This window comes from Eleutherodactylus coqui, chromosome 1 (genome assembly GCF_035609145.1).
Source record: "Eleutherodactylus coqui strain aEleCoq1 chromosome 1, aEleCoq1.hap1, whole genome shotgun sequence".
In the NCBI taxonomy this organism is placed as follows: domain Eukaryota; kingdom Metazoa; phylum Chordata; class Amphibia; order Anura; family Eleutherodactylidae; genus Eleutherodactylus; species Eleutherodactylus coqui.
In genome coordinates, this window is record NC_089837.1 from 15,725,914 (window position 1) to 15,745,048 (window position 19,135).

Sequence of the window (19,135 nt, forward strand, 5' to 3'; positions counted from 1 at the left end):
TACCGGGACGGCGGGGGCCTTGGTGGGGAGCTACCGGGACGGCGGGGGCCTTGGTGGGGAGCTACCGGGACGGCGGGGGCCTTGGTGGGGAGCTACCGGGACGGCGGGGGCCTTGGTGGGGAGCTACCGGGACGGCGGGGGCTTTGGTGGGGAGCTACCGGGACGGCGGGCGCCTTGGTGGGGAGCTACCGGGACGGCGGGGGCCTTGGTGGGGAGCTACCGGGACGGCGGGGGCCTTGGTGGGGAGCTACCGGGACGGCGGGGGCCTTGGTGGGGAGCTACCGGGACGGCGGGGGCCTTGGTGGGGAGCTACCGGGACGGCGGGGGCCTTGGTGGGGAGCTACCGGGACGGCGGGGGCCTTGGTGGGGAGCTACCGGGACGGCGGGGGCCTTGGTGGGGAGCTACCGGGACGGCGGGGGCCTTGGTGGGGAGCTACCGGGACGGCGGGGGCCTTGGTGGGGAGCCACCGGGACGGCGGGGGCCTTGGTGGGGAGCCACCGGGACGGCGGGGGCCTTGGTGCGGAGCCACCGGGACGGCGGGGGCCTTGGTGCGGAGCCAGCTGGACGGCGGGGGCCTTGGTGCGGAGCCAGCTGGACGGCGGGGGCCTTGGTGCGGAGCCAGCTGGACGGCGGGAGCCTTGGTGCGGAGCCAGCTGGACGGCGGGAGCCTTGGTGCGGAGCCAGCTGGACGGCGGGGGCCTTGGTGGCGAGCTAGCTGGACGGCGGGGGCCTTGGTGGCGAGCTAGGTATCGGTTGTAGTCCACTGAATGCCAGGGACATTATTATTAAATCTCCTGAGACACCAGGGAACTTAGTGTGGAGCTACCGGGACCGCGGGGGCCTTGGTGGCGAGCTACCAAGACCGCGGGGGCCTTGGTGGCGAGCTACCAAGACCGCGGGGGCCTTGGTGGCGAGCTACCAAGACCGCGGGGGCCTTGGTGGCGAGCTTCCAAGACCGCGGAGGCCTTGGTGGCGAGCTACCAAGACCGCGGGGGCCTTGGTGGCGAGCTACCGGGCCTTGGTGGCGAGCTACCGGGGCCTTGGTGGCGAGCTACCGGGGCCTTGGTGGCGAGCTACCCGGGCCTTTTTGCGAGCTACCGGGACCGCGGGGGCCTTGGTGGCGAGCTACCGGGACGGCGAGGGCCTTGGTGGCGAACTAGCGGGACGGCGCGGGCCTTGGTGGCGAGCTGGGTATCGGTTGTAGTCCACTGAATGCCAGGGACGTTATTATGAAATCCCCTGAGACACCAGGGAACTTAGTGGGAAGCTAGCGGGACCGCGGGGGCCTTGGTTGGCGAGCTTGCGGGACCGCGGGGGCCTTGGTTGGCGAGCTTGCGGGACCGCGGGGGCCTTGGTTGGCGAGCTTGCGGGACCGCGGGGGCCTTGGTGGCGAGCTACCGGGACCGCGGGGGCCTTGGTGGCGAGCTACCGGGACCGCGGGGGCCTTGGTGGCGAGCTACCGGGACCGCGGGGGCCTTGGTGGCGAGCTACCGGGACCGCGGGGGCCTTGGTGGCGAGCTACCGGGACCGCGCGGGCCTTGGTGGCGAGCTACCAAGACCGCGCGGGCCTTGGTGGCGAGCTGGGTATCGGTTGTAGTCCACTGAATGCCAGAGACATTAATTTTAAATCTCCTGAGACACCAGGGATCTTGGTGGCGAGCTGCCGGGACCGCGGGGGCCTTGGTGGCGAGCTGCCGGGACCGCGGGGGCCTTGGTGGCGAGCTGCCGGGACCGCGGGGGCCTTGGTGGCGAGCTGCCGGGACCGCGGGGGCCTTGGTGGCGAGCTGCCGGGACTGCGCGGGCCTTGGTGGGGATCTGGGTATCGGTTGTAGTCCACTGAATGCCAGGGACATTATTATTAAATCTCCTGAGACACCAGGGAACTTAGTGGGTAGCTACCGGGACTGCGGGGGCCTTGGTGGGGAGCTACCGGGACGGCGGGCGCCTTGGTGGGGAGCCACCGGGACGGCGGGGGCCTTGGTGGGGAGCCACCGGGACGGCGGGGGCCTTGGTGGGGAGCCACCGGGACGGCGGGGGCCTTGGTGGGGAGCCACCGGGACGGCGGGGGCCTTGGTGGGGAGCCACCGGGACGGCGGGGGCCTTGGTGGGGAGCCACCGGGACGGCGGGGGCCTTGGTGGGGAGCCACCGGGACGGCGGGGGCCTTGGTGGGGAGCCACCGGGACGGCGGGGGCCTTGGTGGGGAGCCACCGGGACGGCGGGGGCCATGGTGGGGAGCCACCGGGACGGCGGGGGCCTTGGTGGGGAGCCACCGGGACGGCGGGGGCCTTGGTGCGGAGCCACCGGGACGGCGGGGGCCTTGGTGGCGAGCTACCAAGACCGCGGGGGCCTTGGTGGCGAGCTACCAAGACCGCGGGGGCCTTGGTGGCGAGCTACCAAGACCGCGGGGGCCTTGGTGGCGAGCTACCAAGACCGCGGGGGCCTTGGTGGCGAGCTTCCAAGACCGCGGGGGCCTTGGTGGCGAGCTTCCAAGACCGCGGGGGCCTTGGTGGCGAGCTACCAAGACCGCGGGGGCCTTGGTGGCGAGCTACCGGGCCTTGGTGGCGAGCTACCGGGGCCTTGGTGGCGAGCTACCGGGGCCTTGGTGGCGAGCTACCCGGGCCTTTTTGCGAGCTACCGGGACCGCGGGGGCCTTGGTGGCGAGCTACCGGGACGGCGAGGGCCTTGGTGGCGAACTAGCGGGACGGCGCGGGCCTTGGTGGCGAGCTGGGTATCGGTTGTAGTCCACTGAATGCCAGGGACGTTATTATGAAATCCCCTGAGACACCAGGGAACTTAGTGGGAAGCTAGCGGGACCGCGGGGGCCTTGGTTGGCGAGCTTGCGGGACCGCGGGGGCCTTGGTTGGCGAGCTTGCGGGACCGCGGGGGCCTTGGTTGGCGAGCTTGCGGGACCGCGGGGGCCTTGGTGGTGAGCTACCGGGACCGCGGGGGCCTTGGTGGCGAGCTACCGGGACCGCGGGGGCCTTGGTGGCGAGCTACCGGGACCGCAGGGGCCTTGGTGGCGAGCTACCGGGACCGCGGGGGCCTTGGTGGCGAGCTACCAAGACCGCGGGGGCCTTGGTGGCGAGCTACCAAGACCGCGGGGGCCTTGGTGGCGAGCTTCCAAGACCGCGGAGGCCTTGGTGGCGAGCTACCAAGACCGCGGGGGCCTTGGTGGCGAGCTACCGGGCCTTGGTGGCGAGCTACCGGGGCCTTGGTGGCGAGCTACCGGGGACTTGGTGGCGAGCTACCCGGGCCTTTTTGCGAGCTACCGGGACCGCGGGGGCCTTGGTGGCGAGCTACCGGGACGGCGAGGGCCTTGGTGGCGAACTAGCGGGACGGCGCGGGCCTTGGTGGCGAGCTGGGTATCGGTTGTAGTCCACTGAATGCCAGGGACGTTATTATGAAATCCCCTGAGACACCAGGGAACTTAGTGGGAAGCTAGCGGGACCGCGGGGGCCTTGGTTGGCGAGCTTGCGGGACCGCGGGGGCCTTGGTTGGCGAGCTTGCGGGACCGCGGGGGCCTTGGTTGGCGAGCTTGCGGGACCGCGGGGGCCTTGGTTGGCGAGCTTGCGGGACCGCGGGGGCCTTGGTGGCGAGCTACCGGGACCGCGGGGGCCTTGGTGGCGAGCTACCGGGACCGCGGGGGCCTTGGTGGCGAGCTACCGGGACCGCGGGGGCCTTGGTGGCGAGCTACCGGGACCGCGGGGGCCTTGGTGGCGAGCTACCGGGACCGCGCGGGCCTTGGTGGCGAGCTACCAAGACCGCGCGGGCCTTGGTGGCGAGCTGGGTATCGGTTGTAGTCCACTGAATGCCAGAGACATTAATTTTAAATCTCCTGAGACACCAGGGATCTTGGTGGCGAGCTGCCGGGACCGCGGGGGCCTTGGTGGCGAGCTGCCGGGACCGCGGGGGCCTTGGTGGCGAGCTGCCGGGACCGCGGGGGCCTTGGTGGCGAGCTGCCGGGACCGCGGGGGCCTTGGTGGCGAGCTGCCGGGACTGCGCGGGCCTTGGTGGGGATCTGGGTATCGGTTGTAGTCCACTGAATGCCAGGGACATTATTATTAAATCTCCTGAGACACCAGGGAACTTAGTGGGTAGCTACCGGGACTGCGGGGGCCTTGGTGGGGAGCTACCGGGACGGCGGGCGCCTTGGTGGGGAGCCACCGGGACGGCGGGGGCCTTGGTGGGGAGCCACCGGGACGGCGGGGGCCTTGGTGGGGAGCCACCGGGACGGCGGGGGCCTTGGTGGGGAGCCACCGGGACGGCGGGGGCCTTGGTGGGGAGCCACCGGGACGGCGGGGGCCTTGGTGGGGAGCCACCGGGACGGCGGGGGCCTTGGTGGGGAGCCACCGGGACGGCGGGGGCCTTGGTGGGGAGCCACCGGGACGGCGGGGGCCTTGGTGGGGAGCCACCGGGACGGCGGGGGCCATGGTGGGGAGCCACCGGGACGGCGGGGGCCTTGGTGGGGAGCCACCGGGACGGCGGGGGCCTTGGTGCGGAGCCACCGGGACGGCGGGGGCCTTGGTGGCGAGCTACCAAGACCGCGGGGGCCTTGGTGGCGAGCTACCAAGACCGCGGGGGCCTTGGTGGCGAGCTACCAAGACCGCGGGGGCCTTGGTGGCGAGCTACCAAGACCGCGGGGGCCTTGGTGGCGAGCTTCCAAGACCGCGGGGGCCTTGGTGGCGAGCTACCAAGACCGCGGGGGCCTTGGTGGCGAGCTACCGGGCCTTGGTGGCGAGCTACCGGGGCCTTGGTGGCGAGCTACCGGGGCCTTGGTGGCGAGCTACCCGGGCCTTTTTGCGAGCTACCGGGACCGCGGGGGCCTTGGTGGCGAGCTACCGGGACGGCGAGGGCCTTGGTGGCGAACTAGCGGGACGGCGCGGGCCTTGGTGGCGAGCTGGGTATCGGTTGTAGTCCACTGAATGCCAGGGACGTTATTATGAAATCCCCTGAGACACCAGGGAACTTAGTGGGAAGCTAGCGGGACCGCGGGGGCCTTGGTTGGCGAGCTTGCGGGACCGCGGGGGCCTTGGTTGGCGAGCTTGCGGGACCGCGGGGGCCTTGGTTGGCGAGCTTGCGGGACCGCGGGGGCCTTGGTGGTGAGCTACCGGGACCGCGGGGGCCTTGGTGGCGAGCTACCGGGACCGCGGGGGCCTTGGTGGCGAGCTACCGGGACCGCAGGGGCCTTGGTGGCGAGCTACCGGGACCGCGGGGGCCTTGGTGGCGAGCTACCGGGACCGCGCGGGCCTTGGTGGCGAGCTACCAAGACCGCGCGGGCCTTGGTGGCGAGCTGGGTATCGGTTGTAGTCCACTGAATGCCAGAGACATTAATTTTAAATCTCCTGAGACACCAGGGATCTTGGTGGCGAGCTGCCGGGACCGCGGGGGCCTTGGTGGCGAGCTGCCGGGACCGCGGGGGCCTTGGTGGCGAGCTGCCGGGACCGCGGGGGCCTTGGTGGCGAGCTGCCGGGACCGCGGGGGCCTTGGTGGCGAGCTGCCGGGACTGCGCGGGCCTTGGTGGGGATCTGGGTATCGGTTGTAGTCCACTGAATGCCAGGGACATTATTATTAAATCTCCTGAGACACCAGGGAACTTAGTGGGTAGCTACCGGGACTGCGGGGGCCTTGGTGGGGAGCTACCGGGACGGCGGGCGCCTTGGTGGGGAGCTACCGGGACGGCGGGCGCCTTGGTGGGGAGCCACCGGGACGGCGGGGGCCTTGGTGGGGAGCCACCGGGACGGCGGGGGCCTTGGTGGGGAGCCACCGGGACGGCGGGGGCCTTGGTGGGGAGCCACCGGGACGGCGGGGGCCTTGGTGGGGAGCCACCGGGACGGCGGGGGCCTTGGTGGGGAGCCACCGGGACGGCGGGGGCCTTGGTGGGGAGCCACCGGGACGGCGGGGGCCTTGGTGGGGAGCCACCGGGACGGCGGGGGCCATGGTGGGGAGCCACCGGGACGGCGGGGGCCTTGGTGGGGAGCCACCGGGACGGCGGGGGCCTTGGTGCGGAGCCACCGGGACGGCGGGGGCCTTGGTGCGGAGCCAGCTGGACGGCGGGAGCCTTGGTGCGGAGCCAGCTGGACGGCGGGGGCCTTGGTGGCGAGCTAGCTGGACGGCGGGGGCCTTGGTGGCGAGCTAGGTATCGGTTGTAGTCCACTGAATGCCAGGGACATTATTATTAAATCTCCTGAGACACCAGGGAACTTAGTGTGGAGCTACCGGGACCGCGGGGGCCTTGGTGGCGAGCTACCAAGACCGCGGGGGCCTTGGTGGCGAGCTACCAAGACCGCGGGGGCCTTGGTGGCGAGCTACCAAGACCGCGCGGGCCTTGGTGGCGAGCTGGGTATCGGTTGTAGTCCACTGAATGCCAGGGACGTTATTATGAAATCCCCTGAGACACCAGGGAACTTAGTGGGAAGCTAGCGGGACCGCGGGGGCCTTGGTTGGCGAGCTTGCGGGACAGCGGGGGCCTTGGTGGCGAGCTACCGGGACCGCGGGGGCCTTGGTGGCGAGCTAGCGGGACCGCGGGGGCCTTGGTGGCGAGCTAGCGGGACCGCGGGGGCCTTGGTGGCGAGCTGCCGGGACCGCGGCGGCCTTGGTGGCGAGCTGCCGGGACCGCGGGGGCCTTGGTGGCGAGCTGCCGGGACCGCGGGGGCCTTGGTGGCGAGCTGCCGGGACTGCGGGGGCCTTGGTGGGGATCTGGGTATCGGTTGTAGTCCACTGAATGCCAGGGACATTATTATTAAATCTCCTGAGACACCAGGGAACTTAGTGGGTAGCTACCGGGACTGCGGGGGCCTTGGTGGGGAGCTACCGGGACTGCGGGGGCCTTGGTGGGGAGCTACCGGGACTGCGGGGGCCTTGGTGGGGAGCTATCGGCACCGCGCGGGCCTTGGTGGCGAGCTGGGTATCGGTTGTAGTCCACTGAATGCCAGGGACATTAATTTTAAATCTCCTGAGACACCAGGGAACTTGGTGGCGAGCTGCTGGGACCGCGGGGGCCTTGGTGGCGAGCTGCTGGGACCGCGGGGGCCTTGGTGGCGAGCTGCCGGGACCGCGAGGCATTGGTGGCGAGCTGCCGGGACCGCGGGGGCCTTGGTGGCGAGCTGGGTATCGGTTGTAGTCCACTGAATGCCAGGGACATTAATTTTAAACCTCTTGAGACACCAGGGAACTTAGTGGCGAGCTGCCGGGACCGCGTGGGCCTTGGTGGCGAGCTGCCGGGACCGCGTGGGCCTTGGTGGCGAGCTGCCGGGACCCCGTGGGCCTTGGTGGCGAGCTGCCGGGACCGCGGGGGCCTTGGTGGCGAGCTGCCGGGACCGCGGGGGCCTTGGTGGCGAGCAGGGTATCGGTTGTAGTCCACATTATTATTAATCTCCTGAGACACCAGGGAACTTAGTGGGGAGCTACCGGGACTGCGGGGGCCTTGGTGGGGAGCTACCGGGACTGCGGGGGCCTTGGTGGGGAGCTACCGGGACGGCGGGGGCCTTGGTGGGGAGCTACCGGGACGGCGGGGGCCTTGGTGGGGAGCTACCGGGACGGCGGGGGCCTTGGTGGGGAGCTACCGGGACGGCGGGGGCCTTGGTGGGGAGCTACCGGGACGGCGGGGGCCTTGGTGGGGAGCTACCGGGACGGCGGGGGCCTTGGTGGGGAGCTACCGGGACGGCGGGGGCCTTGGTGGGGAGCTACCGGGACGGCGGGGGCCTTGGTGGGGAGCTACCGGGACGGCGGGGGGCCTTGGTGGGGAGCTACCGGGACCGCGGGTGCCTTGGTGGCGAGCTACCGGGACGGCGGGGGCCTTGGTGGCGAGCTACCGGGACGGCGGGGGCCTTGGTGGCGAGCTACCGGGACGGCGGGGGCTTTGGTGGGGAGCTACCGGGACGGCGGGCGCCTTGGTGGGGAGCTACCGGGACGGCGGGCGCCTTGGTGGGGAGCTACCGGGACGGCGGGCGCCTTGGTGGGGAGCTACCGGGACGGCGGGCGCCTTGGTGGGGAGCTACCGGGACGGCGGGCGCCTTGGTGGGGAGCTACCGGGACGGCGGGCGCCTTGGTGGGGAGCTACCGGGACGGCGGGCGCCTTGGTGGGGAGCTACCGGGACGGCGGGGGCCTTGGTGGCGAGCTAGCGGGACGGCGGGGGCCTTGGTGGCGAGCTAGCGGGACCGCGGGGGCCTTGGTGGCGAGCTAGCGGGACCGCGGGGGCCTTGGTGGGGAGCTCGCGGGACCGCGGGGCCTTGGTGGGGAGCCAGTGGCTACAGGAGAATTTAGTAACCCTCTAATTGAAGGTCCATTCTTTTTTATTGGCTAGAATACTATAACCAGCTGAGCTCTGTCCATCTAAGCGTATGACGGCTTTGGCCAATCACTGGCCTGGGCACTAGTACAGCTGACGCCAATGATCGGCCAAAGAGGCCATGCGTCTAGACACCCTCTTGACAAAGCTACTTGGACGTGAGCAGAGGCGTGGGCAGACCCGAGTGCCAGAGGTGGTGAACTGGGCAAGAATGGTCTTCATGTATTTTACAAGAAGTCACGGGGCTCATGCTACAAATCTACTTCGGGGACATGGTGTTTAATATATTAGGGTAACCCTTAATGTAACGTATTCTATAGGTGCTATATACTGCGCCCTCTATGGTTACACTGGGTAGTATTGGATTCCATAGGTGCTATATACTGCGCCCTCTATGGTTACACTGGGTAGTATTGGATTCCATAGGTGCTATATACTGCGCCCTCTATGGTTACACTGGGTAGTATTGGATTCCATAGGTGCTATATACTGCACCCTCTATGGTTACACTGGGTAGCATTGTATTCCATAGGTGCTATATACTGCACCCTCTATGGTTACACTGGGTAGTATTGGATTCCATAGGTGCTATATACTGCACCCTCTATGGTTACACTGGGTAGCGTTAGATTCCATAGGTGCTATATACTGCACCCTCTATGGTTACACTGGGTAGTATTGGATTCCATAGGTGCTATATACTGCACCCTCTATGGTTACACTGGGTAGTATTGGATTCCATAGGTGCTATATACTGCACCCTCTATGGTTACACTGGGTAGCGTTAGATTCCATAGGTGCTATATACTGCACCCTCTATGGTTACACTGGGTAGTATTGGATTCCATAGGTGCTATATACTGCACCCTCTATGGTTACACTGGGTAGTATTGGATTCCATAGTTGCTATATACTGCACCCTCTATGGTTATACTGGGTAGTATTGGATTCCATAGGTGCTATATACTGCACCCTCTATGGTTACACTGGGTAGTATTGGATTCCATAGTTGCTATATACTGCACCCTCTATGGTTACACTGGGTAGTATTGGATTCCATAGGTGCTATATACTGCGCCCTCTATGGTTACACTGGGTAGTATTGGATTCCATAGTTGCTATATACTGCAACCTCTATGGTTACACTGGGTAGTATTGGATTCCATAGGTGCTATATACTGCGCCCTCTATGGTTACACTGGGTAGTATTGGATTCCATAGTTGCTATATACTGCACCCTCTATGGTTACACTGGGTAGTATTGGATTCCATAGGTGCTATATACTGCGCCCTCTATGGTTACACTGAGTAGCGTTAGATTCCATAGGTGCTATATACTGCACCCTCTATGGTTACACTGGGTAGTATTGGATTCCATAGGTGCTATATACTGCGCCCTCTATGGTTACACTGGGTAGTATTGGATTCCATAGTTGCTATATACTGCACCCTCTATGGTTACACTGGGTAGTATTGGATTCCATAGGTGCTATATACTGCACCCTCTATGGTTACACTGGGTAGTATTGGATTCCATAGGTGCTATATACTGCGCCCTCTATGGTTACACTGGGTAGTATTGGATTCCATAGGTGCTATATACTGCGCCCTCTATGGTTACACTGGGTAGTATTGGATTCCATAGGTGCTATATACTGCGCCCTCTATGGTTACACTGGGTAGTATTGGATTCCATAGGTGCTATATACTGCACCCTCTATGGTTACACTGGGTAGTATTGGATTCCATAGGTGCTATATACTGCACCCTCTATGGTTACACTGGGTAGTATTGGATTCCATAGGTGCTATATACTGCACCCTCCATGGTTACACTGGGTAGTATTGGATTCCATAGGTGCTATATACTGCACCCTCTATGGTTACACTGGGTAGTATTGGATTCCGCCATGTGTTCTGCTACTCCGTGTTCTCTTAGTTTGTAACTTGATGTAACAGATGACACTTCTAGTTATTTTCTGGCCGTCGGTCTCCGAGGCGCCGCTGGATGTGACGCGCAGCCATATTCTGCCGCTGCCTCCGGGGTCCGTTTATCACTTCCCATCCCTGATCTTTCTATACGGTGGGGGGGGGGGGTCCCTGCTGACCGCCATTTTTAAGTTTGCGTTGTTGCAGCTGAGCCCGAGGACACAAGGGAGGGGAGGGCTGCCGCGTCTTCTGGGACAGCGCTCTGCGTTCGCCCGTCCCGGCTGCCCAGCTGTTTATAGAAGGTGACATCAGCGCCCCCGAGAGAAGAGCGCAAGCCGTTATTATCTGTATATCCAGCCTGCGGCTCTTCTGTTAACCTCTTGAGAACCGCAGTGCTGAGCATCAGCATACATTGATCACATCGCTGCAGCTCCGTATGTAATATGTGGGATACACCGAGTGCATTATCAGAGGTCATATCAGCAGGAGACTGTGCGCTACACCCAAACCAAGCGATATAGTCGGCGAGGACCCTCCAGTTCAGTCCGCCCCCCCACCACCCCGCTGGTTGATCCAATTAAGCCCATTGATATGCGATATCCTGCTTTATGGCCCATTTACACGCAGCGATTGTCACGCAGAATTCAGCCACACGATGAAAGTGTACAATAATCATGGCCTCTGGATGCGACGCCCTCACGCTCGGATCGTCTACCTTTTGTTTGTCGCTCCGTTTCAGCCCTCGCGCTCGGATCGTCTACCTTTTGTTTGTCGCTCCGTTTCAGCCCTCGCGCTCGGATCGTCTACCTTCTGTTTGTCGCTCCGTTTCAGCCCTCGCGCTCGGATCGTTTACCTTCTGTTTGTCGCTCCGTTTCAGCCCTCGCGCTCGGATCGTTTACCTTCTGTTTGTCGCTCCGTTTCAGCCCTCGCGCTCGGATCGTTTACCTTCTGTTTGTCGCTCCGTTTCAGCCCTCGCGCTCGGATCGTCTACCTTCTGTTTGTCGCTCCGTTTCAGCCCTCGCGCTCGGATCGTTTACCTTCTGTTTGTCGCTCCGTTTCAGCCCTCGCGCTCAGTTCGTCTACCTTCTGTTTGTCGCTCCGTTTCAGCCCTCGCGCTCAGTTCGTCTACCTTCTGTTTGTCGCTCCGTTTCAGCCCTCGCGCTCGGATCGTCTACCTTCTGTTTGTCGCTCCGTTTCAGCCCTCGCGCTCGGATCGTCTACCTTCTGTTTGTCGCTCCGTTTCAGCCCTCGCGCTCAGTTCGTCTACCTTCTGTTTGTCGCTCCGTTTCAGCCCTCGCGCTCGGATCGTCTACCTTCTGTTTTTCGCTCCGTTTCAGCCCTCGCGCTCGGATCGTTTACCTTCTGTTTGTCGCTCCGTTTCAGCCCTCGCGCTCAGTTCGTCTACCTTCTGTTTGTCGCTCCGTTTCAGCCCTCGCGCTCAGTTCGTCTACCTTCTGTTTGTCGCTCCGTTTCAGCCCTCGCGCTCGGATCGTCTACCTTCTGTTTTTCGCTCCGTTTCAGCCCTCGCGCTCGGATCGTCTACCTTCTGTTTGTCGCTCCGTTTCAGCCCTCGCGCTCGGATCGTTTACCTTCTGTTTGTCGCTCCGTTTCAGCCCTCGCGCTCAGTTCGTCTACCTTCTGTTTGTAGCTCCGTTTCAGCCCTCGCGCTCAGTTCGTCTACCTTCTGTTTGTCGCTCCGTTTCAGCCCTCGCGCTCGGATCGTCTACCTTCTGTTTGTCGCTCCGTTTCAGCCCTCGCGCTCGGATCGTCTACCTTCTGTTTGTCGCTCCGTTTCAGCCCTCGCGCTCAGTTCGTCTACCTTCTGTTTGTCGCTCCGTTTCAGCCCTCGCGCTCAGTTCGTCTACCTTCTGTTTGTCGCTCCGTTTCAGCCCTCGCGCTCGGATCGTCTATCTTCTGTTTTTCGCTCCGTTTCAGCCCTCGCGCTCGGATCGTTTACCTTCTGTTTGTCGCTCCGTTTCAGCCCTCGCGCTCGGATCGTTTACCTTCTGTTTGTCGCTCCGTTTCAGCCCTCGCGCTCGGATCGTCTACCTTCTGTTTGTCGCTCCGTTTCAGCCCTCGCGCTCAGTTCGTCTACCTTCTGTTTGTCGCTCCGTTTCAGCCCTCGCGCTCGGATCGTCTACCTTCTGTTTGTCGCTCCGTTTCAGCCCTCGCGCTCGGATCGTCTACCTTCTGTTTGTCGCTCCGTTTCAGCCCTCGCGCTCGGATGGTCTACCTTCTGTTTGTCGCTCCGTTTCAGCCCTCGCGCTCGGATGGTCTACCTTCTGTTTGTCGCTCCGTTTCAGCCCTCGCGCTCGGATCGTCTACCTTCTGTTTGTCGCTCCGTTTCAGCCATCGCTGGTCGCTCACTTCTCTGCGTCTAACGCTCCGTCTATACATAATGTGAAGCGCTGAGCGAGAAGTGAGCGATGATCTGCCTGGCTTAACGTTCTGTACGAGCGCCAACAACTGGCGGCGACGTCACCCGCTTTGTTTTGCCGGCCCGTGTGAATGGGGCATTGTGAGAAGTAGGCCAGGAGATCAGCAGTGACCGCAGCTTTGGGTGTGACCAGAGGCGAAGGCTCTGCAATTCTGATCTTTGTGTTTCATCCTCTTTGTAGGACGGTTGTCATTGCAGGCAATCAAGCAAGAGAAGGTGGATTATGTCAAGGTGTCAGTGGGAGGCCACGAGTCCAACGACACTACGGCGCCCCCTACAGGTGAGAGGTGACAGAGCATACAGAAGTCCCTGGAGCCGTCTCTACAGTAAGACCTCTTTGATACGGCCCCACGGAGTTGCACTAAGGCAGGGGTCACACAGGGCGGATTTTCCGCGGTTCTGCCGCAGCAGATCCGCCGGCGGCAAAACCGCCCGCGGCCGCTAATCTCGGGATTAGCCAGCCATGTGGACGAGGTTTCCCCGAAACCTCGTCCACACGGGACGGCTAATCCGTTGCGGTAAATCCGGCTGAAACCGCGGCTGCGGCCGCCGCAGCCGCGGTTTCCAAAGATTGAGCATGTCTGTTTACAGACGTTTTTTTGTTTATTTATGTTACGGCCACGCTCTCCTCTATGGGAGAGCCGGCCGCAACGGAAATGCATGCGGCCGGACCGCTTCAATGCCGCCGCGGCTTAAACCGCGGCGGTTCTCCTGGCGGAAATCTCGCGGTTTTTGCTGCGGCCAAACCGCGAGATTTCCGACGGGAATCCGCCCCGTGTGAACCCAGCCTTAGGATACTTTCACATGTAGTGCGGATTTTACGCGGTGGAACATCTGTACTATGGGCGCCAATCTGCAGCAGACTTTATCGCTTCTATTGAAAGGATGAAATCCGCTGCGGAACCACATTAGCAGAGCTGCTTTTGCCGATGATATGTGTAAACGTACCCAAAATGGTTTTTCTGAAAGTACTATTATTGATGTATCCTCAGGGTAGGCCATCAATAGTTGATTAGCTGGGCTCTGCTGTTCGGTGCTGTCAGCTCCACAATACAAAGGAATGCAGCAGAAGCCGCTGCTCCGATCCCTGTGTAGTGGCCGGCGCTTGTAACTGCAGGTGCAGCTCCTATTAATCTTATGAGAGCCTAGCCTGCAATTACAAGCCACGGGCACTACACCACTACACATGGGTCAGAGCAGCATCTTCCGCTCCGATTCCGTGTATTGCAGTGCCAAGCGATGGACCCCAGGCAATCAACTACTGATCTATCTTGAGGATACATCATCAATATGTTGATAAGGCAGCTGGCACCCATCCCTGACCCCAGGACCTCACAATCTAATCTCTCCTTCTCACACGCAGTGTATCACTCATCATCCCTGACCCCAGGAGCTCACAACCTAATCTCCCCGTCACCCACAATGTATCACTCCCATCATACCTGACCCCAGGAGCTCACAATCTAATCTCCCCGTCACACACAGTGTATCGCTCTCACCATCCCTGACCCCAGGAGCTCACAATCTAATCCCCCCATCACACACAGTGTATCGCTCTCACCATCCCTGACCCCAGGAGCTCACAATCTAATCCCCCCATCACACACAATGTATCACTCCCATCATCCCTGACCCCAGGGGCTCACAATCTCATCTCCCCGTCACACACAGTGTATCACTCCCATCATACCTGACCCCAGGAGCTCACAATCTAATCTCCCCGTCACACACAATGTATCACTCCCATCATCCCTGACCCCAGGAGCTCACAATCTAATCCCCCCATCACACACAGTGTATCGCTCTCACCATCCCTGCTCCCAGGAGCTCACAATGTAATCCCCCCATCACACACAATGTATCACTCCCATCATCCCTGACCCCAGGGGCTCACAATCTCATCTCCCCGTCACACACAATGTATCACTCCCATCATCCCTGACCCCAGGGGCTCACAATCTAATCCCCCCATCACACACAGTGTATCGCTCTCACCATCCCTGACCCCAGGAGCTCACAATCTCATCTCCCCGTCACACACAATGTATCACTTCCATCATCCCTGACCCCAGGGGCTCACAATCTCATCTCCCCGTCACACACAATGTATCACTTCCATCATCCCTGACCCCAGGGGCTCACAATCTAATCTCTCCATCACACACAGTGTATCACTCCCATCATCCCTGACCCCAGGAGCTCACAATCTAATCCCCCCATCACACACAATGTATCACTCCCATCATCCCTGACCCCAGGGGCTCACAATCTCATCTCCCCGTCACACACAGTGTATCACTCCCATCATCCCTGACCCCAGGAGCTCACAATCTAATCTCCCCGTCACACACAGTGTATCACTCCCATCATCCCTGACCCCAGGAGCTCACAATCTAATCTCCCCGTCACACACAGTGTATCACTCCCATCATCCCTGACCCCAGGAGCTCACAATCTAATCTCCCCGTCACACAAAGTGTATCGCTCCCATCATCCCTGACCCCAGGAGCTCACAATCTAATCCCCCCCATCACCCACAATATATCGCTCCCATCATCCCTGACCCCAGGAGCTCACAATCTAATCCCCCCATTACCCACAATATATCACTCCCATCATCCCTGACCCCAGAGGCTCACAATCTAATCTCCATATCTTACACAATGTATCGCTCTCACCATTCCTATCCCCAGGAGCTCGCAATCTAATCTCTCTATCTCAAATGCAGTGCATCGCTCTCACCATCCCTGACCTCAGGAGATCTATTCTCCCCATCACCCGCAATATAAACCCCCCCCCATCATCCCTGAGCCCACACATTGTATCACTCTCATCATCCCTGACCCCAGGAGCTCACAATCTAATCCCACCTATCACACACAGTATATCACTCTCACCATCCCTGACCTCAGGAGCTCACAATCTAATCCTCCTATCACACAATGTATTACTCCCATCATCCCTGACCCCAGGAGCTCACAATCTAATCCTCCCATCATACACAGTGTATCACTCCCATCATCCCTGACCCAGGAGCTCACAATCTAATCTCCCCATCACACACAATGTATCACTCTCACCATCCCAGACCCCAGGAGCTCACAATCTAATCTCCCCATCACACAGAATGTATCACTCCCATCATCCCTGACCCCAGGAGCTCACAATCTAATCTCCCCATCACACACAATGTATCACTCCCATCATCCCTGACCCCAGAAGCTCACAATGTAATCCCCCCCCCCCTATCACACACAATGTATCACAATCGCCACCCCTGACCCCAGGAGCTCACAAGCTAATCCCCCCATCACCCACAATGCATCACTCCCATCATCCAGGAGCGCATACTACATCACTACATACTGTCGCCCTGCAGGTCATGCAGGAGGATTTATATATTTTTATACACCTGAGACCTGACAGGACCTGAGTTTTGCCTGCAGCTCTGGTTTGGCTGCGGTATTGGGGCGTGTTCACACAGTCTGCGCCAAAGTCTGCATTCCGCTTTTAATGGAAATCTGTGCTGAAGAAAAGAATTGTCAATTCCTGAGACATAAAGTGTCAGATGGACATGTGGTGCAGATCTGTGGCAGAACCCGAGGCTCGGTCGCGGCCGTCCACCGCGGGCTCGGTCGCGGCCGTCCACCGCGGGCTCGGTCGCGGCCGTCCACCGCGGGCTCGGTCACGGCCGCCCACCGCGGGCTCGGTCAATGCCGCCCACCGCGGGCTCGGTCTCGGCCGCCCACCGTGGGTTTTCTTTCAAATCCGGCATCTGATTTATTTTCCTGAAAAACCCGTTCCTTGTGCGCGCCCTTAGAAATGCTTCCCCAGTTGTTGTTCTGGTCAGATAGCAGAGGTGTTGCCTCAGTGCCCGGAGGTTGCCATCTTTCTGACATGGGGCTGACTGTGCGACCCTCTTGTTACAGGACGGCCATCGACGCAGCTGATGAAATGTGAAGACCTCGACTACATGAAGGTGTCGGTGGGTGGCCCCAGATCAGATAGTACCGGGGCCACATCTAGAGGTGAGCCATCTCCAGACCCCCGTACATGCAGGACCGTGCCATGAATATTAGGAGCCCCCTTCACAGGGGTGTAGCGGTACCTCTCTTATTACATATTGACAGTACAGCGTCTCCGGCAGAACATTTGTAAGTGAACAGAGCAGCATTGCACATCTTCACTTGAGGAGGAAGAGCGGGTGAATGAGAAGAAGATGGGACCCGCCCGCATATTTGGGATTTCAGCCGCACTTAAGCGGCGCTGCTGATTAGAGCCACCTGATTGGCTCTTCAGCCCCATGTGACTACACTGCGTGCACGCGGATTGCTTTAAGCAGCCGTGCACTACACACTACACTTAAGCAGCCGTGCACAAAGAGCTGTGCTAACCCTAACTCTAAACCATAACCCCCCGCGAGTCTCGTGAAGTAGCACTTGTGAACATCTCCAAAGGGGGGTCTGTGCACGGCTGCTTAACTGTAGTGTGTAGTGCACGGCTGCTTAAGGCAATCCGCGTGCACGCTGTGTAGTCATGTGGTGGCGAAGAGCCTATCAGGTGGCTCTAATCAGCAGCGCCGCTTAAGTGCGGCTGAAATGCCAAATATGCCCCTCCGCTCCCAAGATCGATCGGGTTCCCAGCAGTGTAGAGAAGTTGATTCTGGTGCTAATCCCCTGAGAAGTGGCCTGAGTGTAGAAGAGGCCGCAGCTCTACAGTAGTGATGTACTGGAGCCACCTTTATTGTTGGGGTCCGTGGTGGTCCTAGTCATATGCCATCGCTTTATAAGATGGGACCAGTGGTGGTCCTAGTCATATGCCATCGCTTTATAAGATGGGACCAGTGGTGGTCCTAGTCATATGCCATCGCTTTATAAGATGGGACCAGTGGTGGTCCTAGTCATATGTCATCGCTTTATAAGATGGGAAGCTGTATTCTTCCGCAGCACATGACCTAATGTCATCGGGGGTCGGCAGAGGAGTCAGGAGAAGGTGAAGGCATTTCAGAGTAAATGTGCTTCTGTTTGACATGTCGGTCCGAGGACTGACTACAGATGATAGTGGTCCTACAGGGACTCCCCTCAGGGAAGCCATACAGATCTGGAGCATTGCAGCAGCTTCTCAGTACTTGGACTCCATCCATACTCCCTACAGACAGACACGCATTAGTGGAAATGATCATTGTCATTCCAACCAACTCTGTGTAAATCAGTAGACCGAGCGAATAGAAGAAATGTGATTTATCCTAATGAGAGAAAAATGCCTCGTTCTCCACTTATCAGGCGCCGGCCCTCCTCCCATTCTCCCTCTTAACTGTTGTCTCACTCTGAAAAACTAGTCTCCCAAGAGGGATTGTCAACTCACTGAAGGATCAACTTACATGCTGCCCATAGAAGTCTATGGGAAGGCGAGAAGGAGCCAAGTGAGAGAAGAGAGACACACAAGCTGCTGCCCATAGAAGTCTATTGAAGGAGGGAGTGGGAAGAGGAGTCAAGTGAGAGCAGAGACACACATACATATGCAACCATAGAAGTCTATGGAAGGAAAGGAGGAAGAGGAGTGAGAGAAGTAGATAGATGCTGTTCACAGAAGTCTATGGAGAGAACAAAGGAAGAGAGGCCAACTGAGAAAGAAGCGTAGAGATGCTACTCCTAGACCTCTATGGAGATAAAATGATAGTGAGAGAGAGGTAGCAGAAGCAGTGTATATAAGACCTCCTAACAGTGGTCTACCCACCAACTCAGAGAAAACTCAAAACTAGATATACAGCCTGCAGAGTAGGATACTGCTGAAAGGTGTGAGATGCCGATCATCTGATAGCCAGATGTACACTGTAGTGGTGGTCTTCATGTACACATGGCAGCTTATTCTGAAAGTGCAGGTATGCCTTACGTGTTCTGGACCCCGGTGATGTATTGTTTGGTTATATATCCAGGCCAGGTGACCACCAAGCCAATTAAACAAGAGGAACCAGAGTATATCAAGGTGTCGGTTGGAGGACAAGGACCAGTTAGTACCACTGCACCGACAAGAGGTAAGTAACTTGAAGATTTTATCCGGATAAGACGTGTGACTCTACGTTGGTAGTCATGTCCTGAGCCAGGGGGACATAAAGTACATCAGCACTTCCTTCAGTGGTCACCAAGATGTCACTTGCCGTGACTCCAGGTCATGTTCACACATACGTTATGATGATGATCCACCCTTCCCTCACAGAGGCCACTTCCTCCTCACCAGACAGTATGGTAGAAGAGTTTGATATCTCCTCATATTGTGGCGCTCGTTCAGGCCTTCTCCGGGTAGGTAGGGAGCAGCATGTGTCGTGTTGGGGTGTGCATGGAGATGTCCAGAATGTCAGTGTTTCTGCAGTGAAGTCAGCACTCGCATTTGCATTTAGGGTAATACTTTTTGCCTCTTCTCAGTGTTACTTTGTAGTCCAGGGTGGACAACCATGGGATAGGACACCCTTTCATCAGGAGC

The 19,135-nt window shown here is 60.2% G+C and overlaps 1 protein-coding gene across 8 annotated transcripts in view; it reads left to right on the top strand.

Annotated features, from left to right (window-relative positions):
• The window catches only part of LOC136619105 (zinc finger protein 135-like), an 81,963-nt gene that overhangs the window by 37,877 nt on the left and 24,951 nt on the right, over window positions 1-19,135 (top strand). For all 8 annotated transcript variants that reach the window (XR_010790993.1, XR_010790992.1, XM_066594380.1 and 5 more), the window contains 3 exons: window positions 12,837-12,935; window positions 16,585-16,683; window positions 18,591-18,689. Coding sequence is in view for 6 of the 8 variants with exons in the window: in XM_066594380.1 (XP_066450477.1) it covers window positions 12,837-12,935; window positions 16,585-16,683; window positions 18,591-18,689 (297 nt within the window). In the remaining 2 variants the exon portion in view is untranslated. The remainder of the gene's footprint in view (window positions 1-12,836; window positions 12,936-16,584; window positions 16,684-18,590; window positions 18,690-19,135) is intronic.